This window comes from Anopheles merus, chromosome 2L, assembly GCF_017562075.2.
Source record: "Anopheles merus strain MAF chromosome 2L, AmerM5.1, whole genome shotgun sequence".
Lineage (NCBI taxonomy): Eukaryota > Metazoa > Arthropoda > Insecta > Diptera > Culicidae > Anopheles > Anopheles merus.
In genome coordinates, this window is record NC_054083.1 from 52,866,827 (window position 1) to 52,894,797 (window position 27,971).

Sequence of the window (27,971 nt, forward strand, 5' to 3'; positions counted from 1 at the left end):
TTCATCTTCCTGCACAGACGCCTATCAACAAGTTTCACTGGTGTTCCATTGTATGACTTTATCTAGACCTAAACGTTTCGTCCTTCTACGAATGTATCATAATTGCCAACATACTTTCAGTACCTTCTTGCTTATCTCCTTCGGCCTGGAGTTGCTGGAGTGCGGGAAAACATAAACAGCACTGGCTCTCACACACACACACACACGCACACACTTCTCGTTCGTTCGTCCTTACTTCTCTATCACTTTCGCTCGTTCTTAGTTGCTAATTTCGACATGCTTTTGGGCATGCTTTAGGCCGCTTCTTGCTGGAAAGCTTGCCACAGCCACTAGCAAATAATACTAAACAACAAACAACCGTCTTGTACCTCGCCTGCTTCGGTTTTGACGCTTTCGGTTGAGCTAAGCACTGAAGGGCCAGTGTTACCCTAGCCACCAAAGCAATCGTTTTTCGATCATCTTCCCCTTCTACGTTCGATCTAACGAGAAATGTGCGCGTATGTGTGTGTTTGTGCAGCACTGTATATGCTTCCCCGCACAGCTCAAACCCTAGCAGTTGCTGATCAAAGTGAATAGTTCTCTACCGTGCAGATGGGTTTGTGTGACCTGAGACTAACAGTGCTGCTCTCCCCCTATGCTGATCGAATGAATGGATGCTCTACCTTCAACGTACACACACACATACAGATATACAGATACACTCACACAACACTAATCTGCTGTCAATACTCGAAACGGAATGGACTGATTTAATACGAGCTTCCTAAATCGCTTCCCGGATGGAACACCAGCGCACAGGGGATGAATACTAGCGTTGCCTACTGTTGGACGTGTTGGTGTGCTGGCTTGTCTTCTAGCGCCCTACTTTGCGTGTATGTGTGTGTATGTGTTCAAGAGGGCCGCTCTACTTCCACGGGCAACCTCACTGCAACGGAAGGAATCGCTTTTATTGCAAATTGGAATGGATTGGTTTTGCGCGCCCCGCACTTTCGTGCCAACGGACAGAAAATTGCTCACGAGTCGTTCGCCCATCGATTCCCGTTTTCTCGTGCCTAACAAACTGCAAAGTGCTAGAACCCCCCCCCCCCCCCCCTGTGCTCTACTTCTTTTCCCACTAACATAATATATAGAAAATGTACTACACTCAGAAAATGGTACGTTAGCTTTTGTTTTGCTACCTCCTCCTCGGCGACTGTTTTCTACTTCTCCCACCTCAGCGACAGCTTCACATTGAACGGACGAAAAACGTGTAGAGATTGTGTTTCAACTTTTTTAGTTTTCTATCGAAAGCGGGATGGAATCGGGTTCAAACAGTTCGAAAATGCCTATCGAAAGGCGTAAACGCTTGCAGTTCAAACAAACAACTTCAACTTCCGCGCGAGCTGTGATCGGCAAGCAACTCGGTTCAACGGTTTCGTATGAGTCCTTTGCCTGTCCTGTATTGTTGTGTGTGTGTGTGTTTTTGTTTTGCTTTTTGGCTGGTACTTTTGTGTGATCACACCAAGGTGCAGCAACTAACATACAGATGCATTTATGCAAAAACGACATGTGTAAGAAATGGACATGTGTGAGAAACGCTCGATTCATTTTGCCTACTGACTCGGCCGCCGTACGCTCACTCTACTACTTCGCCAGCGTGACGTGTAAAACTAGATACTATCCTTCACTTTACTTCCACCGGTCGGCCGGTTTAACGCACATCTTTTTTGATAATGGTATGAGTAGTTGTAAAATGTATGTAATTTGATAAGATTACCTTAATTTTGCACCCTCAACCATCGCACGATGATGAGGAGGAAGGGAGGTAGCATCATACAGCTTACTGTATGACCCCAACATCCCCCCCCCCCCTTCCCCACACGTATCGCGCCAGATTGGCCATGATGGTGAGTAGTAGTATCCCATTCACTATCTAGAGCGGTAGAAGAGCGTTCGCGGCATGACTCTATTAATGCGTATGTTTCTAGTGCCTCTAGTGCCTATCGGTCACTGCTACTCGGTCACGAGCTTCTAGTTCTACGTCAATGTATAGGAAAAAAGCATCTCATCAAAATATCAAGCAAACTTCTTGATAGAAGGGATGGATTCTGCATCGTCGGGCCTGTGGCTGTGTGACCCCCCACACGTTCCGTTCAAATGACTCTTTGCAATTCTCCCCGCGATTCTGCCATTCCGAAGGTACTGATGGGCTGAAGAAGCTGACGAGCGTATGAAGATTGCAAAAATCGCTGCACTGGGCTTTTCCCAGCTCTCCGTCCCTCTGGCGTTTCCGCTTCCTTGTGCCACCGGCAACCCAACTGTGTGCTGTACGCGAGATGTCCTTTACTTACCGCGGTTAAATGCTGCAACGGAGGCAGATTTCGGCACAAACCGCATCCGGCCCGTGAACGGCCTCGACGAACACTGAGCGCTGCTGAGGCCACGATTGAACGCGTATCATTTGCGTGGTCCATTCGTTGCCGTGCCGGTGCCGCCGGTCAGTGGCCTTTGTCCTCCCTTGCCACCAGCAAGTTCCGCTAAAATGGAGTTTTACATTATTAATATGATCGTTAAGCTCATTCAAAGCCACATCTTCTAACAAACCTTTCATCTTTTCTGCCTTCTTCAGCTCGCGCATCGCTCGACCACGCTTGTCCAGGATCAGTTTATCGAAGCGCACGAAAATTCCGTGCTTTGGGCGGCAATCAAAGTACTGGATGCCTTGCACAGTACCGTCATTTTTGCCGGTAGGCGTGTCCAGCTCCACGCCAATCCAAGTTCCTCCCTGCAGAAGGAAATCGTTCAAAGCGCAGCGATAATAAAAAAATAATGCTATCGTCTCATCGTGTTCTATCCGGAGAATTCAATTACCTGGAAATGTGTAGCGCCAACGAACGCTATCACTCCGCTGGTGTTATACGGTCTTATTAGCACGGACTCGCCCACAACGACCCAATCCGGGATGATCTCCTGCTTGCCCGGTGTCGAGGAGAAGCTGCTTTCCATCACTAGACAGAAATGGGTTGAATACATTGTTAAACCAAATTCGATTGTAGCATCCAACACAATCACATACCATCTGAGGAGTGTTTGGTGTTAGCTGAGCTATGATCGCTTTCTTCGCTTTCATCAACCATCTGCGTGGAGTCGCTCATTGTCGTCGTCGATTCGGACTGACTCTGTTCGCCACCGAGTCCTTCGTCCTCCTCCGATGCTTGCTGCTGCGGCTGCTCATCTTTAGCAGCGTCGAGTTGGGCAATGCCATCGTCAAACGCTTCGATATTGGCATCCTTCAGGAACGGGTTGACACGCTTCGGCAGTTCACCGAGCGGGGCCCGCGTCGTGGGACTGCTGCTATAGCTGTCCATGCTTTCCGCCATCAGCGTGTGCTCAGAAGCGGTCGTTGAGGTCGTCGGAGAGGTCACTGATTCCTCCTCCGATTTGGCATTGGTGCTGCTGCTAGTAGACATGATTTGTTCTTGCATTTTGTTGGACGGTGACATAGTATCTGAAGGCATAGGAAAGATCCCGCGCATTAACAAATCGTCCTCCGGAACCTTCCGGATCGGATGTCCACTCACCTGGCGTTTCTCCGACGCTCATTGATCGGATGGAATAGGTGTCATCGTTGGTGAGGTTACTGCACGATACGGCCTGCGATCCGTAACCGCTTGAGGTGGACGAGCTCATGCTAGGTGTCATGGTTTGATATTTCGCTCCAGGACCACCTGCACTGCCGCCAGAGACTGGCGCTGACGAGATTCCACCCATCGACGCTGACTCTGCCTTCGTCTTGCTTGCAAACTTTCCGCCAGCCGAGTTCATGCCTTCACCGCCGGCCGATTGACTGCGCTTGTCGATGTCAATGAACGATTCAACCGTGTACGATGATTTCATCTTCGACAGCGATGGCTTCTTGCCCATCGGCTGTTCGTAGAAATCGTTGTATTCGGGATAGTCCGGCTCGCTGAAGTGGTCTTCGCCCTCTTCCTCGTAGCAAATCTGCTTGATAAGCGGCTCCTCGTGTAGTGTCGTCATCCGTTGAGCCAACTTACTGGCGGCTGGGGACGCTATACAGTGGAATAATAACATTGTTTAGAATTGGAAACAACTTCGTTACTATTTTTATTAAAAGAAAAAGTTTCCAAAATAACAGCAACATAAATCAAACAGACTTAACTTTCAAATGAATCAGTGCTGAAGAAACAAACAACAATCAAACAAAGTTCGACAAAAATAGAACAACAAAGAAAGATCAATGAATTCTAAAAACAAAGGAAGTTCAGCAGCAACGGAAAGCATATACGACACACTGCAATTGGGCTACATACGTTTAGTTGGCTGAAGTCGCAAGGAATTCAGATTGATATTGAGATTGAGGAATGTGGGACGAGCTGCATTCCATTCGTGAGAGCGTGTGTAGAATGTAAAAGTATGGTGGGTAAGTAAGTGATGGCAGGAAAAGATTTCTGTTGTATAATAGAGAGAGAGGCACAGCTCTTTTGTTAAATCTTTTCCAAAACACTGAATCATTTTAACAGATTTACTACAGGAGACAAAGTCCCGAGCATTGCGAGTTGTACACGTGTGAAATTTAGTATTACCACAAAAGGATATTTCAAGTACCCTAACACCATTACAACAGTTTGCCCAACTATCACAAGTAGGACAGACGATACATCAAACAAACGTCAAGGTGAGCTGGATGAACGTCTAAACACGACACAACGACTCTATCACAGTACACGATTGATGCCTACCTGCACCGTAACCCGAACTGGACGATTCCTCGCCGTTGTTGTTCTTCATCTTTTGCCTGCTGTTCGCTGTTTCGCGGGTGCTTTGCGCTGTAAGAACCAAAGAAATTAAGTGTTATTGTATAGTATAACTTTCATACGTTGATAGATAGTAATACACACCATTGTTAAGACCCATCTTCAAGTCAGCGTACGATTCCGAACGTCCAATGCTCAACAACGATTCGAACGAGGCATCGAAGAATCGCATCTGCAATTAACGAAAAAACAAGCATTAGACATCAAAGAACAATCAACACCGGAGGATTTCGGAAATGTTGTTTAAGTCGATATGTTCGTCGCACGTTTGCGAATACTACAGTCGACAATCTGAAACAACACCGTTTCTACTTGAGTAACGACAAAATAAAACATTTTTCCAAACACGTTACCGAAACTGAATTACTACAACAACAGCATACACAAAACAACACATAAAAGCCTTGATTGGAAAGCTTCCAATGAAAGCGTGAAAGCCTGAAGAACAGAGGAAAAACACGCTTAACGTTGGAACTGCAAAGTGCAGTATCATCCTTTCGATTAGATCACGATTGAGAACAACGTTCAACGTCAAAATGAAAATTGAAAAAAAAGGGAAAAATATGAAGGGAAAAAAGTACGACGTAAAAAGGAGAAATCTAAGAAAATTACGTTCCCTACAAAATCTACCAAACTGGATTCGAATTTCGTTGTAAAGAATAAAGAACAAAACAATAATTCATATTCTTCACTAGCTAAACAAACATCCACAGACACAGTTCTAAAAAAACACGCTTTTCCATCTAGCGACCGTCTACTTACTGTCCTCGAGGTGGTGAGACTCGTACTAAGCTCCCTGGCATCTTTTACGGCCTTTTTTTTACGGGGTTTAATTATCAAGATTTCGCGCGCACCCGCATTTTGTTTTGTACATTTTGTACGTACGGTAAAGGAGCGAACCCCGCGAAAAACGGGCATCATTTGTCGATGAGCAAATTTACAAAATGCAGCGTAAAAATTGATGTTTTGTGGATGAAGTTTTTCATGTAGGTTGTGAAAGAAAAGTAGCATTTGAGGGAAAATGGTGAAATTTTGAAATGCATTTGCAGGTGCACAATAATAAGGAGTTTTGTAGTTGCATTGAAGCAAACGGATATGCAACATACACGCATACACACAGGAAAAATGAGTTATATTTTTAAGAATATAGTTTAATTTGTAAAAGGGATGGTAAAAAAAGCGCACATTGATAAGGCACACAGGACAAATGTGTTTATTATTTTTTTGTGATTGCAGAAGACAGAAGACAGAGAGAAAGATAGACAGAGAAAGAGAAAGAGAAAAAGAGACGAAAACAATTGTTAGACGAATTTACACCATAAACAAAACCAGATTAACAAGAGGATAATACATCACGGTAACTTGGAAGGAAGAAGGGATAACAAATTCAGGTTCAGAGTTTAAAACGCATGGATTTGGAGGGGTAGCACACGAGCAATAGTAGCAGCAATAGCAGCAGCAACAGCAGCATTAGCATTAGGGAGCGAACAAGGACGATTTAGGACAGAAATTGCACGATATGCCTTGCACCGATGGTACAGCATTAGCGTATGTTATAAATAAAGACAGAAAAGAAAGAAGTTATTGCATTTTAATGCCCAAAGCAAGGCGCGCATGATGGTAAGAAGAAGAAAAACATAGAGGAAAACATAATCAAATTCGCCAGATTAGATTTGCATGAATGCTATAATATGCGGCAACACACACACACACACAAACGCGAGCGCGCGGTGTAGAGTTGGTGTGATATTAACAATTTATGGTGATTTGCTTGCTGATGAAAATGCCGATCGAAACGAACAGTGCACTGTGGCTAGAACAAAAAGCTGGCTAATAATTGGTTGATTTTAATCCGTTCGCGATTCGCTGGAAAACCCCGAGACCGAACCGTTGCCAGAGAGAGTCCACCAGAGCGAACTGCGTACGCGCAGCACCGCGCAACGCAAACGGCTCATCCACATTCTCATAAAAACCAGCAAACTTCAAAGCTTCTAGTAGCTAAACTAAATTGTAGAGCGTACGACGGCCACTCGCTCGTACGAAACGAAACATACAGAAAACAAAGCGCTGCCATCGGAGCGCAGGACGGAAGGCACGGGAACGTGTGGTGTTGGTTTGACGTGGAGAGTTGACGATGGGAAGCGTACCTGTGAGAAGTTCGGCACACTGGCCGTCTTGCGCATAGAAAGTGCCGGTCCGCGGACCTGCTCCAGCTCCTTCACCGCAACGCTCTGTCGTAGCCGATCAAGCGTCAGAATGCTCTCCACGGCCGATACTCCTTTGGTATATTTTTCTGCAAAGCATACAACAAAATGCATTAGGACATTTTCTCCATTCCTTCATCTTAACCACACATACCGATGTAGGTTTCACCATCGCTTGCCGAACAATCGTCCCCGGTGGCGGCTATTTGTGCGAGCGACTCGCGATCTTCCAGCTCCTCCGATGCCTTCGGAATGTTGGACACCACTTCGTACGTTACGCCCGACTGCAGCGACAGTGACTCCGCCCGTCCGATGCGCAGCTTCTTCAGCCGATCGGTGAAGCTCTGGCGCTTGTAGATGTTCAGGGCCAGCCGCTTGCGCAGCACCAGGTCCATTGGCGCCGGATGCGAAAGTCGTACGGTCGTCTTCAGTATCAGATAGACGCGCTCGTTTGCCTCCGTGATACGGTTCAATGCCGCACAATCGTGGATGGACGAGTCCCAGCTGCAAATAGCACAAATGTCCTTGTCCAGGTGCTGGATTATCTGCAAGTTGTAGAACTTGTTGCCATGCTCTTTCGGCAGGATGGAGTTCAGCCCGGCCATCGGAACCTCATCGTTCGACAGGCCTTGCGTCGACAGATCGTCCGCGTTGAGATCGAGGAACAGGACAGGAACGTGCGGTTCCATGCCGAGCGGTGGATCCCAGGAGGCCGGTGCACCCGGAATGCCGGACCCGGGAGCCGGTACCAGTACGGCATTTCGCTCCTCCGTCAGCGAGACCCACTGGTTCACCAGGCTCTGCTCGCGTTCCTTCTCCTGTTCCGTCTTGTCGTCCTTGTTGATCAATCGCTGGATCTGCTGGTCCAGATACTGCCGTCGGCGTCCGAGCGCTTCGCTCCACTTGTCTCGCAGCACGGTCAGATCTTCCTCCTGGTACGAGTCCATCGGTTTTTGCAGCTTCGAGCGGACGGTTACGCATCCCATCGATACGTTGATGATCGACTGGCAGATGATCGGCAGGGTGCCAGAGTTTTGCACCGGCTTCACACGCACCATCACCCGCCGCTGGAACCCTTGCCGCAGCTGATACACGCCACCGGTCAGCATGTCCCGGGCGCACTGTACTTCTACCGGTGCCCAGTCACCATTGTCGTTCAGCTCGTGGATCTCCACCCACAGCTCGATCTTGCGCGACAGCTCCGCCCAACGGTCGGCTAGCGAGCGAGCCTTGGCCTGCTGCTGCTCCACCTCCCAGTCCTTCATGCGGGAGAAACCGACCGATCGATGTCCCCACACCTCGATCGAGAGCGCACCGTCCGAGCAGTGTTCGAGGAACTCCTCGTTCATCGTCACGATGTAGTCCGCTTCGTGGTCGAACTTGAACGTTATGTTTTGGTTGTGGCCGGCTACCTCCTGATTGGTCGCCGGCACTACCGCCACCTCGTGGTTCCAGAACGAGTACTGGCAGAACACAAAGTTGGACAGGTAGAGCGGCAGCCCAGACGCTTGCTTGATGCTGATCCGGCAGCTGATCTGATTGCTGTTGGTGGGCGGCGGCGGTGACGGCGTGTCCGGCGAGTCCTCATCGTCCTCGTGGCTGTCCGCCGAGCTCTCGGAGGCCGACTCGCACATACGATCTTGCGGGAAGGTGCCGGCCACGCGGCTTATCTCCACCTGCAGCCGGCCCGCCACCTCACCCTGCTGGCTGATGATCGGCGTGTGGTAGTCCAGCTTCACGTCGTGGAACAGCACCTCCAGAAAGATGTTTGCCACACCGATCAGGTTGTGGTTCTCCTGCGACTCGTAGAACGGATCCGACTTTGCCTTCGCCTCCTCCATCGCGGCCTGGTGGCGCTCCTTGTAGTCCTGGTACATGTCGCGCATGTCGATCAGCTTGTTCTCGAGCTTCTCCATGCTCCAGATCTGGCTGCCCGAGTTCATGCGCCGCACCAGAATGGCCGGTTCGCTCACGAACGCACCGCGCTTCCGGTTCGGGCTGAGATTGGCCGGCGGAATCTGCAGCGTAACGCTGAACTTGGTCTGCTTGTCCATCTCCTCCGCCAGCACGTTGGCTTCCTGCACGAGCGCGTTCGCCCGCACGATGTCCGTTTTCAGCTGGCCCAGCGATCGTTTGAACATCTCGTCCCGCTCCTGCGCCCACTTCTCGACGCGCAGCTGCGCCGTCGGCGTGTTCGGTGGCAGCTTGCCCAGCCGGAACGGATCATACGGTGCGTACGGTGCGTAGGGAGTCGTCGGCGACAGGATGTTGCGCAGCTGCTGGAACTGCTTCTCGTACTCCTGCCGCTGCTTCTCCAGCGCCACCTGCTTGTCCTCCTCGTGCTGCTTCTCGAGCCGCGAGATAGCCGCCTGAATCGGATTGTTGCTCAGCTCGTTCTGCATCAGCTCTTCCTGCGCGTAGTAGTAATCCATGTGCTGTGCCGGTGTCTGCGGTTCCGAGGCACCCAGTGCCGTGCTGTTTGTGGCCGACTTTGGACAGTTGACGCGGAAAAAGTGATGGTTGCCCCACAGGATACGATCGCCATGGTGCAGCGCCATTTTGTCGCTCACGACAGACCCGTTCACGTAGCAGCGCGCATTCTCAATCGGATCCATGTACAGTTCGCCGTCCTCGATCGTGATGAGACAGTGCTCCGGCTGGATGCCGAGCCCGAGCAGCTGAATGTCGGGCTGCTTGCTGCCACTGCTGCTGCGGCCACCGATCAGTGTTTCCTCCTTCAGGTAGTACACCAGCAGCTCGTTCAGCGACGGATCCGCATTCAGATTGACCAGATAGTACTTGTTCTTCTCCACCTTGATGCCACTGTCCTGCACGCTAATGCCCATCTTCTCCAGCGCCTGCTGTCGCTCGCTTTGGATCTGTTCCGTCTTCTCCAGCTTCTCCTCCCACGTCTGCGAAATCTGCTTCATCAGGTTCTCGCTCTCCGCCAGCTTGTCGTGAATGTCGACGCGCTTCATGTCGCCAAAGTTGCTGCCCGTGGCGTGCTTCAGCATCTCGCGCAGCGTTTCCACCTCTTTGCGCAGCTCGCGGATGATGCGCGCATTCGGATCTTCGTTCACCACCGCGTGGTTGACGATTCGCTTCGCCCGATCCGCATACCGGAGCGTGGACAGCGTCTCCTCGTAATTGTCCGCCGCCGGTGACAGTGTGGCCAACATCACCGTCCTCGAGTTGCCGCCGAGATTGTCCTTCAGCAGCCACGTTAGCACCGAGTCGCGGTACGGCACAAACTTGTCCTTGTTCTTGCCGCCCGTACTGTCGGCCAGCTTCGATATCACCAGACCGAGCGTGGTAAGACTTTTGTTGATGTTTGAGCCCTCCTTCAGCCGGTCGCCGACGGCGCCAGTTTTCACCGCCCGCTCGCTACCGGCCAGATCGACCAGCGACACGCGTGACACCTTCTCGCCGGTAACCCCGGACAGCGTGTCGATTAGTGTCTGCGTCAGCACAACGGTGAACACTGCATGCGACCGGGACGATTCCGAGTTCATGTTCGTTGCTGCAACCGTACGCGATTTGTTGCCCTCTGCCATCAGGTTATCGATGTCCTACAAAACAAAGAGAGAGAAAGAGAGAGAGAAAGAAGATACCTTATTTGGTGCATTATTCCACAGCACACTACGACTACGCATTCTACACCATCTAACAACGTCACACGCACGCCGTTCAACAAAGCCCTTGACCGGGGTGTCAAACCGATGAATCATCGTTCGACGGGCGCGAGCAACCCCTCCCTCCCAAGGGCAACATCAATTATGCTGCAGGTCCGGTCGAGTAATTGAGTGGCAATTGCGTGCTGGTTCAACACGAACCGTGATACATGATAACAGCACACACACACACACACACACACAAGCACAGCAGCTGCTAAGTGAGCTGAAAGGTTTGGTCGTTCCAAAACAAATCGTTCCCAGTGTATGCAAAGCGTTGAGGTGTGAGTGTGTGTGCTTATTACACGTCGGTAACAGGGCGGAACCTTTTAGCGCTAAACCTTCCCAAGAGGTTGCTCGAGGTGTCCAAATAAAATGTTGCACAATTTAAGCGTCCCAAATCCACCATTCCGAGTGTAAAAGGGAAGCTTGGAGTGGCTCTTATGCTCTATATATCTCTAGTTTGACGACGTATCCTTACCAGGAAGGACGTAACTGCCAGCTGCGACAGCCCATCGACGTACGGTCCGAGCACGTTGTGCTCGCGCACCTTCAGCGACTGTTTGGCCGTCTTTGGATCGAGCAGATCGTGCACCTTCTCGTTGTAGATCTCCATGTACGAGACCTCCACCTTGTAGTTCAGCTCGTCCGTCTGCTTGGCGGCGATCGAGGCGAACAGCTCGTCGCACAGCCGCGGTATGATGCCCTTGCTGTCCTGGCTGCCCATCATCGTGTACGATTTGCCCGAGCCGGTCTGGCCGTACGCGAAGATGCACGCATTGTAGCCCTGGAACGCGTTCTCCAGTATGTCCCGACCGATGTTGTTGAAGACGAGCTCCTGTGACGCAAAGTTGTTCGCGTTCGCATCGGTCGAGTAGAAGCAGTGATCGAAAGCGAAGATCTTCGGCGGCTTCCTGCATGAAGTAGAACAGAAACAGTGTATTAGTAACAGCGTCAGTAGCAAACACATTGTAGTAGCGCTGGAAGATATGCGACCCGCGTGCTGTAAAACCAAGCTGACACAATGACGTCCATTAAAGTGTTGCAACTGTTGGGGACATATAATGGGGTGTGGGTGTGTTCCGGCGGTCTTGCAGCAGCACACAACCATCCTCTTTGTGACGCCAGTAGTTTTCCGAACATTTGCGGTTCCAACAAAGATAATCACTAACGAGAGTGCACACTTCATCTAAAAGTGCTGAAGTGGCTTCTAGGCCGCCTCGCGTTCCCTCATGTGTGTTGCAGTCGTTTCGCGCGAACTTTGTGCAGTTGATGCTCTTTTCTGACCCTCCCTGCTCCCTCCTGTATATCCGTACGGTGCAGCAGTCACAGCCGATTATCTTCATGTACAACGGACGGGAGAAGTTTGTTACCACCACAGCACGGTTCTGGTTGTCGGGAAGCATCAGCGCAAAACAGCGTAAAAGCGACATCTACTGGCGGTAACCAGGGAAACCTTCACAGCCTCCCTCTCCTTTTTGTCACCTTGGTATCACCATCTTTTTTATTTGACGACGACCAGATTCTCCCCCCAGGGATGGGACCTCAACTTTTTATGCAAAAGTCTGCTCCAATTAAATTCTTCGCCACCGGACGAGACGGACGGGAGAGCACTTAGGGCACCATACCCACCCAGCCCAACGCTGGAAACATGACACTTTCAGTTTAATTGAAAAATAATTCCCCAACCATCTCTCGAAAACGCCCCAAAACAACAGCAAAAAACAAAAAAGAAACAAAATGGTGGGTCTCCTCATCGTGGAAATATTCTTTCCTCCTCGGGGTGGGCGCCTTTCAATTTCCTCGCAAAACGACCTTCTTCGTACCGAAAAAGGAATTTAAAACTGCAGTTTGCTCCAACTGTTGGAGAGATGTCGTCTTCCTCCTCTTCATTTGTTGTTTTTTTTTTGCACCATTGAAAAACCTTATTTTCCAACAAGCCATAACCGTACCTTTTCCGAGGTGCAGAAAAGGAAAGAAAACGCACCAACATACCAAGGTCCCATCATCAAATCATCGTCCAACAACAACAACAACAACAAACGCAGGCAAAAGAAACTCACACACAGTTCAAAACGATGTAATGAAAAACGCATACCGTTCTTTTCGGGTGCCGAGAGGGGGGGGAGTGCTCGTTTGTGTCCCAAGAGAGTGTGTGTGAGGGAGAGGGGTGATGGTAAGTTATCCGAGGTGTTCCATTTGTTGCGCCAATTGCGCCAGTAATTTTTCTTTATGGCGGTTTCTGTGCTCCATCCAGCCGATGTTGGGGAAGGACCGCACCGAAAAGCCACTTACTACTATACATTTTCCATCTTTATTCGCAAGGAGGAGGGGGTCGACTGCAATACTCATAAAACCCGCGTCAAACAAACAGTAGTAACACAGAAACCAACCCCAAAACAAAAAGCAAAAACCCCAGCACGACGGCAGCAAGAAGAAGGAAGAAAACAAATCGGACACCCGTGTTTCTGCTTCATTCGCTGGTGCCGTGGGTGCTTAGGCACCACCAATTCCACCACCACCACCACCTCCTTCTGCACTCCACGTTTGTGCGTTTCGGTTCGGTTGGAGCTTTCGAGAGTTCGAGAGTTTCCTGCCAAGGTTTCGCGCGTTCGTGTGGCCACAAAGGCTTCAACGCAAAGGCAAAAAAAAAAGATCTTCACCTTCGGTAATCCGCACACGGGGACGGGGTGGCACGATTTGGAAAACTACCCCCACCCTACACTCCTTCTGAATTTTCCAACACCCCTCCCGACCCAAACAAAGTAACGCTTATTAACGTACAAACCCACACCCCCGTCTCCCGCTGCACTGTTGTACTGTTGCTTGAGGATCAACCGTGATCGTCGGTCAGCGTGTTTCTTTTTTTATTCAACTCTATTTTTGTTTCTCTTCGTTTGATGTAATAGCGTTTGATGCATCTACTGTTTGACTTGCATGGAGCGTATTAAATATAACATTTTGCTTCTTTTTTCTCTCTCCATGGCTCGCTAACCGAGCTGGCAGCAAACGCTGGCGGTAATCGCTAGTGGTGGCGGTGTACAGAGCGATTTCCTTCGCGAACCTTGGTGGTGGCAAGAGGCAACACAACACCAGCATGCAGAGCATTTTCATACTGCAAGCTTCACAGGTACACGTAACCGTGGTGAGAAGGCTGCTGACGCTGGAGAGCGCGGCGATTACACACCCGATTGGCATTATCAAACGATTATCAATGATTCAGACTCAATTCGTCACATAACTCGTGCGCTCTTGCTCCAATTGCGCCACTGATTTGTGGAAAGAGATTACAAATGTCACCCAATGGTGTCCTTTACGATATCGGGCGAAATAACATTATCATCTTCACGCCCTAAATTGCTTCCTTTTTTGTTAATTTACGATGAAAATCAGTATGTTTATGGGCCGTGCAAATAATAAAGCTTAAAATTAGGCCAACAGTACCAACCCATCATCTCACACTGGAAGGCGCATTGTTTTTAACAACTGCAACAACGACAACGGGCTCCGTTTTTACAGCAGTGCCATATCTTTAAATTTACATCGAACAAACCACAGCGCACAGCCGAACCTCCGAGCATTTGGAAAGTTAAGCTTTCCACCCTGGCTCGCCCCCTCGGTGGTGGTGGTGGTGGTGGTGATGGTGGTGCAATTCCAACCAGCAAATTACTTATCTTTATGACGAGGAGCACACTTTATTGCACAAAAAGAGACAGAGAGAGACAGAGAGAGAGCATGAAACATGGATGGTGTTACTCTTGTTTGGTGGAGGAGTCGAGTGGGGCTTGTGTGGCATTTTGCTCGTCTTCTTCGCTCATCTCGGCCCATTTTGGCGACCCTCGAAAAATAATACAAAAAAAAAATACATGCCGTAATTAATGCAGTTACGCACCAGAGACCTCCTCCTACTTTGAGTTTGTGTGTAGGTCGGTCGTCGTATATTTTTTGTTTGGTCATTTTGAAGCGACCGCACAAACACAAGACATTCTCTCTTGCAACTTTCCCATCGTGCCATTTCAACCACGAACTGCTCTACGGACTGCTTCAAGCGTGTTGCACGCACGTGGAACAAACACAAGTGTCAACAAAATCAAAGTAGGCAAATTAATTCCCACTATCAAGAAGCTCCACACAGATTTTGCAAGCACCGCAGAGCGAACCATAATTCCCACCATCTATTCTAATACCGAACAAAAAAAAAAGCAGCACCACAACACACCTCAATTCTGCGAAAAATCTCATAAACTTCTAAAGATCCATCCCTCTCTCTCTCTCTCTCTCTAGCCCTGTTTTCCGCCCGTGAAAAGGCGTGATTAAGCGTCCCCAAGGGACCGCGTAATGGGTTTATTTATTCGCTGCCGTTTATCGACGGAAATGGTGCCCGGTGGTCACGATGGCGCCACCACCGGTAGTAGTATCACCGACAAACCGACGTGACACTTCGAACAAAATGAGCTTCAAAAGTTGTCTCCTTATTTCAAATGAAAATACGTTAAACACTAGCGCCATCTCTATAATGATTCGCTTACTACACTGACACAGAGAAGAAACTGCTAAACCCCCTTTTTGTTTTTCTTCGCAAATTCCAATGCGTATTGTTTTATGTACTTCTCACATCTTTTGCATTGATTTGGAAACTTATAAAATGATTTTCCTGGGTGTTTTGTCCAATAATTCTCACAAAATCTTGCCTCACACTTCCTTCGCCATTTGTATTTAGAAAAGTTGTTTACATCGAAGCAGCAGGGAACAGAGCTTACTTTGACAGAAGTGTTCGCCTCACTGGTAAATGACAGTACTTTCGTGTGGGACACTTTTGTAACGCCAGTGTCATGTCGGTTTGTCGGTGGTAGTATGCAACAGTAGCAGAAGCAGAAGAATGAAAGGGATGGGAATTTATGAGACAAACTAATTAAAAATATTAGCCCTACTACGCCAGCTGGAAGACCACATCGCACAGCACACCACGACGAACGGGGCGAGTAGTAGTAGTAGGCGACGCACAAATAAAGTCACACATTAGTGGAAAACAGAGGGGGGGAGTTAAAATCCTTCCCGAACACGATTCACAACACAGACCCAACCAGCCAGTGGGCCACACCTTGTGTTTGTGAAGTGAGACCACAAAAACCACCGTCGCTCCATTCTCGGCCGGACACCGCACGTTGACGGACTAACTGGGACAGGGAAATACTATTTCCGACTTGATTCTCTCCTCCCACTTGGCTTCTCGATGTCCTTTTATCCGTTGGTTGGAAATTAATTTTCCACTCATTCTCAGTATCCAAGCCAGAACACACACACACAAACACACACACACTGGGAATTGCGTGATGAAATGCCATAAAAGGAGGCTCATCATGCTTCTTTTTCTCCTCTTCAACTCTCCACACTCGCTGCCGAGGTGTAGAAAGGGGTAGTGATTTTCCATTCCCCCATTGACTTTCCCCTTCAACATTGATAGATGGATCGGCGCGGCGGCGGCGGCAGCAGTGACGCGAAAAAAGCCGTCAAAAGCAGCACTTATCATGCAAAACGATCTCTGCAAAAACCAGTGTGTGTGAGTTAAACCAACACACAGCTTGAGCAAGGGTGGCCACTGCCCACCCCCTGTGGGGCATTTTTGCGTGTGTTTCTTTTCTACTACAATGAAAACACCCATCTGTGATTGAATTAGAGTGGCAAACTGGTTCGTGGCGCGAATCGGCGAGGGAGAAAAGAACTTTTGTACAGCAACTTTTCCCCGCGAAAGAATTTCCCTGTAAAACCACTTGTGTACCGTAAACACGCCACTTGTTGTTGTTGTTTTGGGGTAGTTGGTCGGTCGCTAAAGATGTCTCCTAGCGATTCGTTGTACCCGTGTACACTTCGGAAAAGGAGATAACGTCCGGCCCACAGCGTTTGTATTTATCGTTTACATTTGCATACATTGCTTAACCGATCTTGGCCGCACGACGCGCCAGCAGGCGTGACATTAGACGTGAATTTTGTATCGACATTTGAGAGGCAAAGACACGAATGGGAGGGATCCGAGCGAAAAGTTCTAACACTTTCTATAGGGATTCGACTTCGACCGACAGACACGTATTGCATGCGTAATGAGCGTCCCCAAATAGACCAGAAGCATATTTTGTATATTTTCGGTTCGGTTTTGGATTGTTTTGGGCCCTCCTTCTTTCTTTATCCCATTACTGTCAAACGTTCCCATTTTTTTGTGTGAGATAATACGGTCTCTTGCTTGTCTTTACGTGCATGAAAAGCACAAACTGACCTGCCTTAATCAGATGGTGTGGTGGTGGTTGCGAAAGGCACATCGCTTCATGCTAAACGATCTCCTTCCCATCTCCAACCGAGTCGATTGATCAATAAGTAATCTTTGCCTTTGCCTTTGTTAGCCTACACAAATCGACTGTACGTAATTGCTGCTGCTACTGTTTGCTATTGCTCCTCCAAACGGTCCATCATAATGCTTCCCCTAAATAACCAGAACCATGGCCCAAGTGCACAGCGAGTCGTCTCATTGCACAAGCCCCCGCCGTTCAACAGCAACCCAATGCCGAAAAAGCATGACAAGAAGACGTTAATGTTTACGAAAACCGTACAGCAAAGATGGTCCATGGCTAGCGGGGCCATTTTCGGGGAAGGAGCGTTAGGGGCCACATAATGAGGCAATTCCCCCCTTCGTACCGGCGGCAACTGAATGCCACAACACAGACCGATTACTTTTCTACTGCTCGATATTGGGAGAAACGGTAGAAGTGGACTCAAACATCAGCACAGCACGAGAAAGCACGACCGCCCGGTTTTGTCCTTCCCTCCTAGACCAGCTTCTGAGCATCAGTAACTCTCACCGACGAGAGTTGGAAGACGACCCGGGGACATCATCGTCTTGCTTGCCCGGGGGATGGGGGCCGCAATCGAATCGTGCCCGGAACCTGTTGAACGATTTTTCGCCGGCCATGCACTAAAATTGCTATGATTACGGCCCGAACATACCATTCGTCCGATGATCTTTGACTCATTATGGAAGGAAGGAAGCTCCGATTATGGCTGGACAGGGGGAACAGGCGAAAGGGAAGTAAGCTCGGCTGTTAACGTTTCTATCGGTTGGGGCGGTAAATAAATTGCTCAATCGCATGGGCCATGTGGCCGGCAGATTCTGGATTGGGGATACATCCGGAAGACATTAGCAGGATGGTTTTAGTGCATTGGGGATTTTCTAAGAAAGCTTCTCTTTTCTAAGCCTATAACGTGCATAGTTCATGAAGTGCTGGACATCATTACGATTGAGGGTCTTATGTTGCTAACTTTCTTCGCTGTAATCATCACCCCCAATTACATAGAACAGATATTTCATTCATGTTATGCCGCCATAGTTAAGACCAATAAGCCGAAGCACATTGAAAGTCGATTTCATTTAAATTGCAAGACACACTAGACTACTGTGTAAACGTGCCTCGCTTTCGATGCTGCTACATAAGCGGCTGCTATAGTTACCGTCACCCCACCAGCCCAAGCAGACGCTAATTAAACTTTAAACCGTTCTATTTTACATTATCGTGAAAGTAGCGATAGTGCAGCGAAACTGGTTTTACGGTTGAGAGGTAGCCCTTATCGGCGGCCACCTCTGATAGCATTAAGCCCACCGACCGGGCAACCGACCGACCGACCGGACAGGTTGAAATGCAACGGTTCTCCCCACCACCAGGCCCTTGTCCCCTACCCCCCTATGCTGTGGAGCACACGTTGGCATTTTTCTGTATAAAAATGTATGTTATCGCCCGGGCTGACCTGAACACGTCCATCGCACACACCCTGACTGCGGGGCCTGTGCGGGGGGGTTTGGCGGCGACAGCCAAAGGCATAAGCTGGTGCAGGTGCCGCCGACGTACGTTTCTCGTGTGCTATTCACAGGGTAGAACAACATGGCAGGGGGAATGGCACGAAGATACACCGGATGATACTACCCAAAAAAATACAAACACACTCGCGACCGCACATCGCACCAACCGCAGCGTCACGGGGGGTTTTAAGTGATAAGAAATTGGAGCACTCGGAAAAGGGAAAAAGCACGTCGAACCCAAACGTTCAAAAAAAAGAAGAGAAAACATATTCCTCATGGACGGTACCAAATACAGCTCAAATGCATCGATTTTTGGTGGCAGGTTGGCCTTTCTCGCTAACTGTACTCCCTTTCCCCCATTGCTGCGTGTGCCCGCCGCCACCACCACCGCACCGCGCGCACGGTTTAATGGGGCAACTTCCGTGATTGCGATGGCGTGACCGCGGATCGATCGAAATTCCCCGCAAAGACAAGTAACACACATTTTTCATTTTCCGATCCGAAGACACTTTGGGGTCGTGTGGGCTCAGTGGAGAAGACAAACCAACAACTCAGAAAAAAAGCTCCAACCATAACACGGTAGAGCGGTGGAAAAGTTTTTCCATCGAAAGCGCTTTGAAAATCCATCTTTCACCTCAGTGACAAAACAAACAAGCCAAAAAAAGAGAAAAACACACACACACACACGCACAAATACAGTCACAGCAAGTGCGTAATGTATCAATGTCTCGGTTGGGGAGGGATGGGATTTGCTTTCCTTTTTGGCACGGCAAGAAAAGAAGTTCCAATTCCCGGGCGATATTCTTCCCCACGCCACACCAGGCCACAAAGGGGAAAAAGGACAAACTACGGTACGGACGAAAACGACAGGAAAGCGTACACCAACTCTTTCCGACAGATTTAACGACACTGTAGGCTCCATTATCAGCAAGGGAGGAAGAGCCCTAGCAAATGCTTCTTCCTGTCCCGTGTGAGGTGGTGATACCGCCGACCGAGTGTCTGCCCTAGACGGTGGCCATTCGGGCACAAACAACCATTTTGCTAGCCTCTTCTTTCACACAAGCTGGCTGGAGACGCCCCATCGTCGACCGCGTTCCAGACTTGATGGCATCGAATTATGTGTGCAAAACCCTCTCCTGCTGCTCTCCCCGGTTTTCCGTTCCCAGCACTTCCGGAGAGAAGTGTATCCCCGCATCATCCCTCTTTTTTGCAAGAAAGACGACGTTGCCAACAATGGTCAAAGTAGAAAATAAAATAAAGAAAAGCGATATGAATATAGTGTGCTGTCTGTCTGTGTGCGTTTGTGTCCTATTTTATCGGACAGGCTCCACGGGAACACATGGAAACGGGAATGGGATGGAATGGATGGGAACGACGTTATGCTTAGGATGCGCACGGACACACTGGTGGTGTAGGCAAAGCAGATTGCAAAATATTACGTCCTAGCAGGCCGGGAAAAGCAGTGCCGTGCATTCATATTCAAGAGCCGCCACCAGCCAACTGCGATAAAGAAACGATGCGCCACAATGCAAATCATTGGTTCCCTCCCTTCCCATCACATGTGCTGTTGGTTGAACAAGAAAAGATTGAATTGCATTTTCCCGCGTCTCCAAAACCCTGTTGTCCCTGTGCTTGGGTGCTTGGGTGGCTGAACAAAATCCTCTCGCTTTCACACAACCAAACGGGTGGTCCTCCACCACCAACAGCAGCGTCCGACCGTGCACGGTGTGACTGACAGGTTCGTGCTAATTTTGTTGACTTTTTGACACCTTTGCGACGGGAATGGAGGAGAGCTGGCGGTGTGCTGGCGGATGACAGAGTACACTGCCGCACCCGTTGGTGTTCAACCCTCCGCAAGGGCCAGAAAGTGAAGGTCTTTCGAGAGAAGATGATATCAACTCGGTTACGAAGAATTGATAACACGCAAAAAAAGAAACACAAGAGAGCGCGAGACAGCGCGAAGTGAAGTTGACAAATAAGGGTGCGATGGGAGGCTTTAGGTCATCGATAAAATCGGTCAAAGATTTGCGCTACCTTTCTGCGAATAATAAAAAAAAAGCCATAATCGACCCGGCAGCAGCTGAATGTTTTATCAGCTCGCCTATATTAAATGCTTGTGCGGTTACGTTAAAAGAAACCCCAGAATTGATTCATAACGATAATGTAATGTAAATTACCAATAAAACCGAGACCGAGCTGAGCTCGGGGCTGTGCAAAGCAAACTTCCTGCATAAGCCCATAAGAGAGCTCCAGCTAATACGGGCGAGCGGACCACCACCACCCCACTCTAATGAAGCCCGCAGCTGAATTATTGATTGCAGAGACAGAGACAGAGAGAGAGACAAAGAGAGCGAAGGAAAAGGAAGTGATTGCTTGACGATGATACACACAGTTGGAGACGGAACACACAACAATCACTCGTTCGGTTCGGTTGTCTCCTCGGTTTCTGCCTCGGAGCACACGTTTCACAGCGCCGTCTCGTGCTCCTCGCAGTGTCTTTCGATTGTGCAATGGACCGATCGAATACGGCACCCCTACCACCATGCCACGCCACGTCGACCAACGACAACTCCCAGGTATACGTATATCCTATTTGGAAAAATAAAAACCCCACAATGATGAGCCCAAAAGGCCTTGCAGGCGACCACACCACGCCACACCATACCACGCGCCACTGCCGTGTTCGTTCGCCTGCTTTGATTGTGTGATGGTGATGATGTACCTCTCCGCACATCGTCGAAGGACCGGCAGTGTGTTTGTGCACACGGAAGGACCTCCATCTAGCAGGCCTTTGGTCTACCTTTAGTTTCAGATTAGATGTGTGTTTGAAATGTGAGACTCACCGTCCATTTCCGGTGCAGATGGTAGTGGTGGTAGTTGTGATAGTGCTACTACTACTACTACTACTACTACTACTGCTGGTAGTTATGCTACTGTACGAAAATAAATAATTGTTATTTTCAGCCCAAGGTGACAGCACTGCCCGGGCCATGCGGTTCCGTGCCAGTGCAAAAACCGTCCTTATCCAGCGTCGCACCAGGTCGACCAGGTTGACCCATCGCCGGCGGTGGCGTCGTCCCCAGCCATCCTCGGGCGCTGTTGGTCGGCGTTGGATCACCTCTGCCAGTGCCGTCCACAGCTCGTCCTCGTCCTCCTCCTCCTCCTCATTACCCATTCCGACACTAGTCGCGGCCACCACAGGAGTGCCACCAACACCGTATCTCACCACCGAACGAAGCGACCGCGAAGACTTGTACGCGACACACCAAAAGAAGTAGAAAATTGCACGCGCGCGCGCTCCAAAAACGCCTCCTCTGCAGCAAAAGGGGCACACACTCCCCTTCACCGTAAGCCGTGCGGGTGTGTACTGAATTCTAGCGGTCCACAAAGCGACCCTCCTCCTCCCTCACCACCCATCATCAGGTCAGTCAAACACACAACACGCGCCACTCCAAAACGCGGGTTCGGGTGTGCGGGTGTCTTTTTGGGGTCGATTTTCGATTTCGTATCAAACGGCGGCCACGCAATCTCGCGCAAAGAGCCTCGTCGAAGTGGCCCCCCCGGCACGATTTTCGCCCCTCGTGGTGTATCTATCGTCGATGGGGTAGCATTTCCGTTGCAACATTTCGATGTGTGTGTGGATGTGCTTAAGGTTGTTTTATTTCTTGCTCATTGGCCAATGACAATACCCTCTCTCTCTCTATCCCTTTCCCTCTCACGCGACGGGGTGATGACACAAAACCCACCAAGCGACGAACCGCCAACAACCCATTCACCACCTGACACAGCAACAGCAGCAAAAGGAGCTTTTGATTGTGTCGTGTTTCGCTTCCTTCGCTCGCTACACCTGTACCCACACACACACACACCTTGGGGGCCCTCTCCTCCACCGGTGTGCATTTATATATTGCTTTCGCAAGGACTCTTCAACCATCGGACCGGTCGGAGCGATGTGATAGCGAAGCGGAAAACTCATAAACGCAGCGCAACAGCGTTTCATTGCGAAAGCATCTTCATTGAAGGAGAGAAAGATACAGGATGCGCACGACGGCGATGTGATGCGAAAATCGATTCGGTGTACGTGAAACAATAGCTACGACACACAAACGCTTTGGTAATATAGGGCATGCACAAACTGGAAGGAATTCTTGTACCGTACTCCAAGGAATTGTACAATAATGCTTAGAATGGAGCAGGCACGGTAGAGAACGTTCGATGAAACGGGCGGTCGGTGTAGGAGTACGTCGTGCATACTACTTCAAATTATTCTACTCCTACGCTACAGTCCCCCCCTATATTCTTCACCCCCCTATAATTCTCCCCGAAAATGTCAAAAAGAAATAATTATGATACTGTCATATAAATGCCAAGAGAATGGCAGGCAAGAAAAGACGGCGCTTGTAAAAAAACAAAAGATGGAGGGACCGTTCAGTACAATGGATTTTCCTTCCTTCCAACCCCGAAGGGAAATATGGCGCACAGAGCGATAGAAACCCAGCCGGGGACAAAATGTAACACGCCAACATCATCGTCGTAGCGAATTTTCGGTGTGTACGTGTACCTAAACCCTTTACGGACCAACACCGACAGAAGGAAAAGGACACAGCAGCACGACACAGCAGCAGGGACAGTGATAAAATGTTGTCCTCTCGTTTTCGGTCTCATTAATATTTTCGCGTGATTTATGCGCCGCTTAATTATGGAGGCAAATTAATTGAGTTGCAACGTACGGCGAGAGCGCCACTTCTGACTCGTTAGCAACGCAAGATCGTTCATTTTACAGTATTCTAATTACAAATCGGGTTTTCAAACAACGTACAACTCTTCAACCCATCAGCTGGAGGTACAAATACAACATATTCTTCATGCATTCTTCAGTTTCAGGGAACTTTCTTGCTACGTTTACCCTTGGAATGAATTCCCCCTAAAGGGTTTAAACAACAATCGGGAAACCCAATAAATCCTCACCAAGCACACCAATCCATCGACAAAAAAGGCTTCTATCGAGAATCCATACTACACACGTTCTACTATCGAAGCAATCACTCCGGATTCGGTGTGGATGGCGCGTGAAGAAGGCGGTAACCGACCCAGGAGTTGGTGGAGTTGGATTCTTTCGTAAGTATTTTATGCTAAACTACCTCCCAGCGCACCCCACCCCGTCGATGTTCATTTTATAACTCGCTATAGTGCGTAAGAACGAAAGACCTCCAAGTGGTTTGCCTCCAACCCCGCAGGCCCCACACATTGGTGGTGGTGTACATTGCGCCCCTGAGGTCCTTCCATACTTCATTCGATTTGGATAGAACAAACGAGCTATAGGGGAACTGGGTAGGCACTTTGCTTTCCATTTCCAGGACCTTCGTCTCGTTAGTCCCTTGCCACCAGCACCACCACCACACTGCCCACTGCTTGATCAACTCTTGCGTGCGCGTGTGTGTGATGGTGGTGGTTGGTGCAGGTGAACGTAGAACGTGCGCTTAAATAATTCTCTGTTTTGATTTCCGTTTGCGTTTCATCGTGCTGTTTTTTCTTCTCTCTCTCCCCCTTTACCCCTTCCTCCTGCTCCTCCAATCGACCATTCTAACCATTCACCTCGAACAACTGGAAAGCTTCGACGACCCCGGGCACACGCATTGCTTTTTGGTTTTGGAACACGTTGTCGAGTTTTGCCCTCCCCATTCCCACCCCATTCAGGGTGCTGATTGGCGAGTTTAGGGGGGGGGGGGTGTTGTTGAGTTGTGTGAAACTTGCATATTTCATGCGCTGGCGGTGACGAACCGGACCCACGGCTAGGGTAGGGTAGGAGGATGCGGAGTTTGGTGAAGCGGCCTTACCTTTCCATTTTATCTAGGCTGGCAGGATATTTCAAAATCGTCTGTGTACCATTCATTTCTATCACGTTTTCTGTGGCCAGTTCGAGTTCTGGAAAAGAAAAATTGCACATGGAAAAAGAGAGAAGGGGTGTGTGTTAGATGGCTATACGATTATAAAGGGAAGCACGGAGGACGGAGGAAGGAAAAAAAAGACAACGCCACAACGTGAATGGGAAAGGCGGCACCGTCCCTTGGCGTTGGTAAATGGTTTTAGAATATTAATCCCTTATCCGGGGACTCGGCTGCGGGCAATCGGCACCGGAAGCGCTCTCTGGTAGCGCAAGGGGGAAATAGAATCGAATATTGTTCGATCACGACACCATGTGGACATGTACGAGTCGAGCTCTGTCTGTGTAAAGCTGACTAATGATTTTGACGTCACGTCCAACATGAGCCGCCACCAGTGGGGCACGCGGGTTCAGTCGCTTGTGAGTGATTTCTATTTTATTCCTTTGTCCGTACGCTTCCTTCTTCCCTCCTCTTCTTCGGTCGGCGTGAGCCGTGCGGAGGAGTGTTTCATATGGCGCGATGACGGCTTGCTATGAGTAATTCTCACCAGCGACCAGCGGCAGCTGCCTGTCTAGCTGCCATGTCATAAACCAACAACCAGCAGACTGTATGACCACCTCCACCTTGCCGCTTCCATTCACTTTGTGACTTTTTCTTTTCGCCTAAAATGAGACAAACTGCTCTCGTCCTTACCTCGCCGGTTGAACGGGCGAACCCGCACGGCTACTCTGATTTTGTCCGACATGGTTTCTCACTGATGATGATTCCGTTTTCCGCCCGAGGAAGAAAGTGTGCGTTGGACCGCGCGCGCGTCCGTCGTCGCTATGCTGCAGCAGCTCCGGAAACCCTCAGCCTCAGAGAGTTGGTTTTGGGGATGGGGGGGGGGGACTTTGGGATGCAATGAGCAGATTGCGAAGGGTAATGTGTCAAAACCCTGCGCAACCCACCACCACCACCACCACCGCAACACCTGCACGAAACCGTACGCACAGGTACGCGCAGCACACACACACACACACACACTCTCTCTCTAGCACACGGCGCGGCACAATACACTAACAACAAACACTAAAAACACCTTGCTAAATAAAAATCACCAATAGAGAGGAAAAACAGAGCCCAGATAAGCATAGAATTGCAGCGCTTTTTAATGAAACAAATCACACATCCATCATCCGCGATGATGATCACCACACACGCACGCGAGGAGAAGGAACACAAACACTCGCGCACACGCACGCACGCACTTAAAAGAGCAATCTCATCAACGTGTGCGATGATTTATTTTTTTCGCTTCTCGAGCTTCTCGAGCACAGCACACACCTTTCCATCATCAGCACAATCACACACTGGCGTACTACTGTCGCTTTCATGACATTGAATGGTTTCTTCTTCTACTCCATGCGAAATGAATGCCTCGCGTTTCTTTTGATTCAACTTTATTCTGCCCGCACAACACCTCCCCCATACGACCCAACACAACCGCCCTCGACCAAGTACTGTTGCTCTCGCTCTAATTCATTGATGCTTTCTTCAAAGCTTGCTTTTCGTGCTGTCCCCTCACGAGAGTTTCAGCTTTCAAGGACGCTCCGATACTTTGGAAGTTTAGAGCCACAGACTCACGAAACCGTTCTCCTTGTCAAAAGCGGGTGACGCAAATGAGTTCACTTAATGAAAGAAAACACAGAACCCTTTCCTATTAATGTTGCGCTGCACACTCGTTATCGTTTGATGAATCATATCCCTTCCAGGCACCCTCCAAACCTAATCGTGAGTTCATGGTTTTGTGTACTCCGGCCTTCGCCGAGGGTTTGACAATGACCGTTCTATCCCCGGCAAAGGTTGCTGCACATGAAAAATGAGTTTCCAAAAAAACAAGTACAAAAATGTAATAAACGGAATGAAATTCCATCAGGACACTTGCACGTACAAATTCCGAGACACACACACGCACCCATCTTCTTCACCAGCACTTGCGGCCGCTCTGCTCGCAAAGACGTCAAGTCACACTCGAAGGAAGCGATTCAATAATAAACCCTACGGAAGGATGCGTTTTGCCCTTTCAGCGCTCTCCTGAATCGGAAAGGATAATAAGCACACACACAGAAACGCACACTAGCAAAGCGTCCAATGAGACACTGAGAGAGAGAGTGAGAGAGAGTGAGACAGGACACACATACACAGTAGCGTGCGCAAACATTTTTGGCGTGCACAAAACACCACCAACAAAACCACGGCACCATGTGTGTGTGTGCGTTTGTCCGTGTGTCGAATTCGAGAAAAAGTGGGGCTTTTAATCAACTCGTGGGCTCGTGAGGGTTAAAACACAGAAACTAGCGAGCGCGCACCACCCCAACAGACACACCAACCCTCCAGGCAGCGTGTGTGTGTGTGTGTGTGTGTGTGTGTGAGAGAGAGAGAGAGAGCGAGGGCAAAGAAAGTGTGTGTGAATGTGTCTGTGTGACTGTGGGCTATGCAAAACCATCTGGAAGAGAGCGCGCGCTCAATGAAAATCTCACCAAACCGCGCTACAGCCCGCTCTGGGGGGATTTTCGCTCAACCTTTCAGCACACATACACACACACACACCGTCACCCACACTCCCCCCCCCCCTTTCCAAGGGGGAGATAGGGATTTATTACCCTTCAAGGAGGGAGGCCTCCACAATGCAGCACGCCATCTTGCTTTTTTCGGGCCGTATTGTGCGAACTTCTTCCCCATTTTTCGGGATAAGGTGGGGAGTGTCCCTTGTTTCGGGTTGAAGAGGGGGGGTTGTTGAAGCCTTAACCATCCTCCTCCTCCCTATGACAATCCCTTTCCAGGATGGATGGATGGAGTGGGTGTTACGCATACGCAGAGTGGACGCAATACGAACGCTCTCTTTCTCTTCGCAGTGGCACAAAACACCACTACACCAAAACCAACAACAACAACAACAACAGACAATCGTGTTTCACCAGACCAGCCAGCAGCAAATTGGAGTCATACGCTACGATCAAGGGCTGCTTTCCTCTAATCGAATGTGTGTGAATGCCCGCAACAAAGGATAGCCTTGTGCCGTTGGTGTTTTCGTGCGAGACTTGCCCCGCTAACACTTCGTCCAGTCGTCGGGGCCGATGTTCTGGAAGCCCCGTTCTTTCATGCCAGCTTATCTACCTCAGCCCTCATCGGAGCAAAGAGAGGGCGGGTGAGGGAAGATTAGTCCAGTTTCTTCACCAGCGCAGTCCAGCATACACGCACACGCACACGGATTGTTTCACTTTCATCACACCCATTCATTCGCGAGCACAAGATTTGTTCGGTACCAGCCACACCACCACACACCAGTAACCTACAATTTCACCTCCTATTGCTTATTGCACCTGCACCGGAAAACGAAACAATTCCATCACAACTCCTGACTGGCACAGTTCACTTTGACAACTAACGCACCCCTGCGCTGCAAGCTGTACCCGAGGCCAGGTCGCCCCACGCCGAGCGCATTTGACAGGTTGATAGAGAAAAAAAATACAAACTTCATATTGACACAACGGGTGCAGTCCTACGCGCGGTTG

At 49.4% G+C, this 27,971-nt stretch overlaps 1 protein-coding gene across 10 annotated transcripts; it reads right to left on the reverse strand.

Annotated features, from left to right (window-relative positions):
• Positions 1-269: 269 nt before the first annotated feature.
• On the reverse strand, positions 270-27,858 carry LOC121591383 (kinesin-like protein KIF13A). Of its 10 annotated transcripts, none has more exons than XM_041911802.1 (15): positions 27,761-27,858; positions 25,111-25,499; positions 24,370-24,457; positions 11,171-11,603; positions 7,173-10,587; positions 6,962-7,107; positions 5,577-5,627; positions 4,899-4,986; positions 4,740-4,826; positions 4,311-4,373; positions 3,561-4,049; positions 3,056-3,487; positions 2,851-2,987; positions 2,584-2,764; positions 270-2,516 (listed from the first exon to the last, which is right to left on the reverse strand). In XM_041911802.1, the coding sequence occupies exons 2-15, from the start codon at positions 25,160-25,162 to the stop codon at positions 2,437-2,439; spliced, it is 5,742 nt and encodes a 1,913-aa protein (XP_041767736.1). In that variant the 5' UTR covers positions 25,163-25,499; positions 27,761-27,858; the 3' UTR covers positions 270-2,436. The 10 variants fall into 10 exon arrangements, with proteins under 10 accessions (XP_041767736.1, XP_041767735.1, XP_041767742.1 ...); XM_041911801.1 differs by having other exon boundaries at positions 27,753-27,858; XM_041911808.1 differs by having other exon boundaries at positions 25,111-25,495; positions 27,761-27,815.
• Between the last annotated feature and the right edge of the window lie 113 nt (positions 27,859-27,971).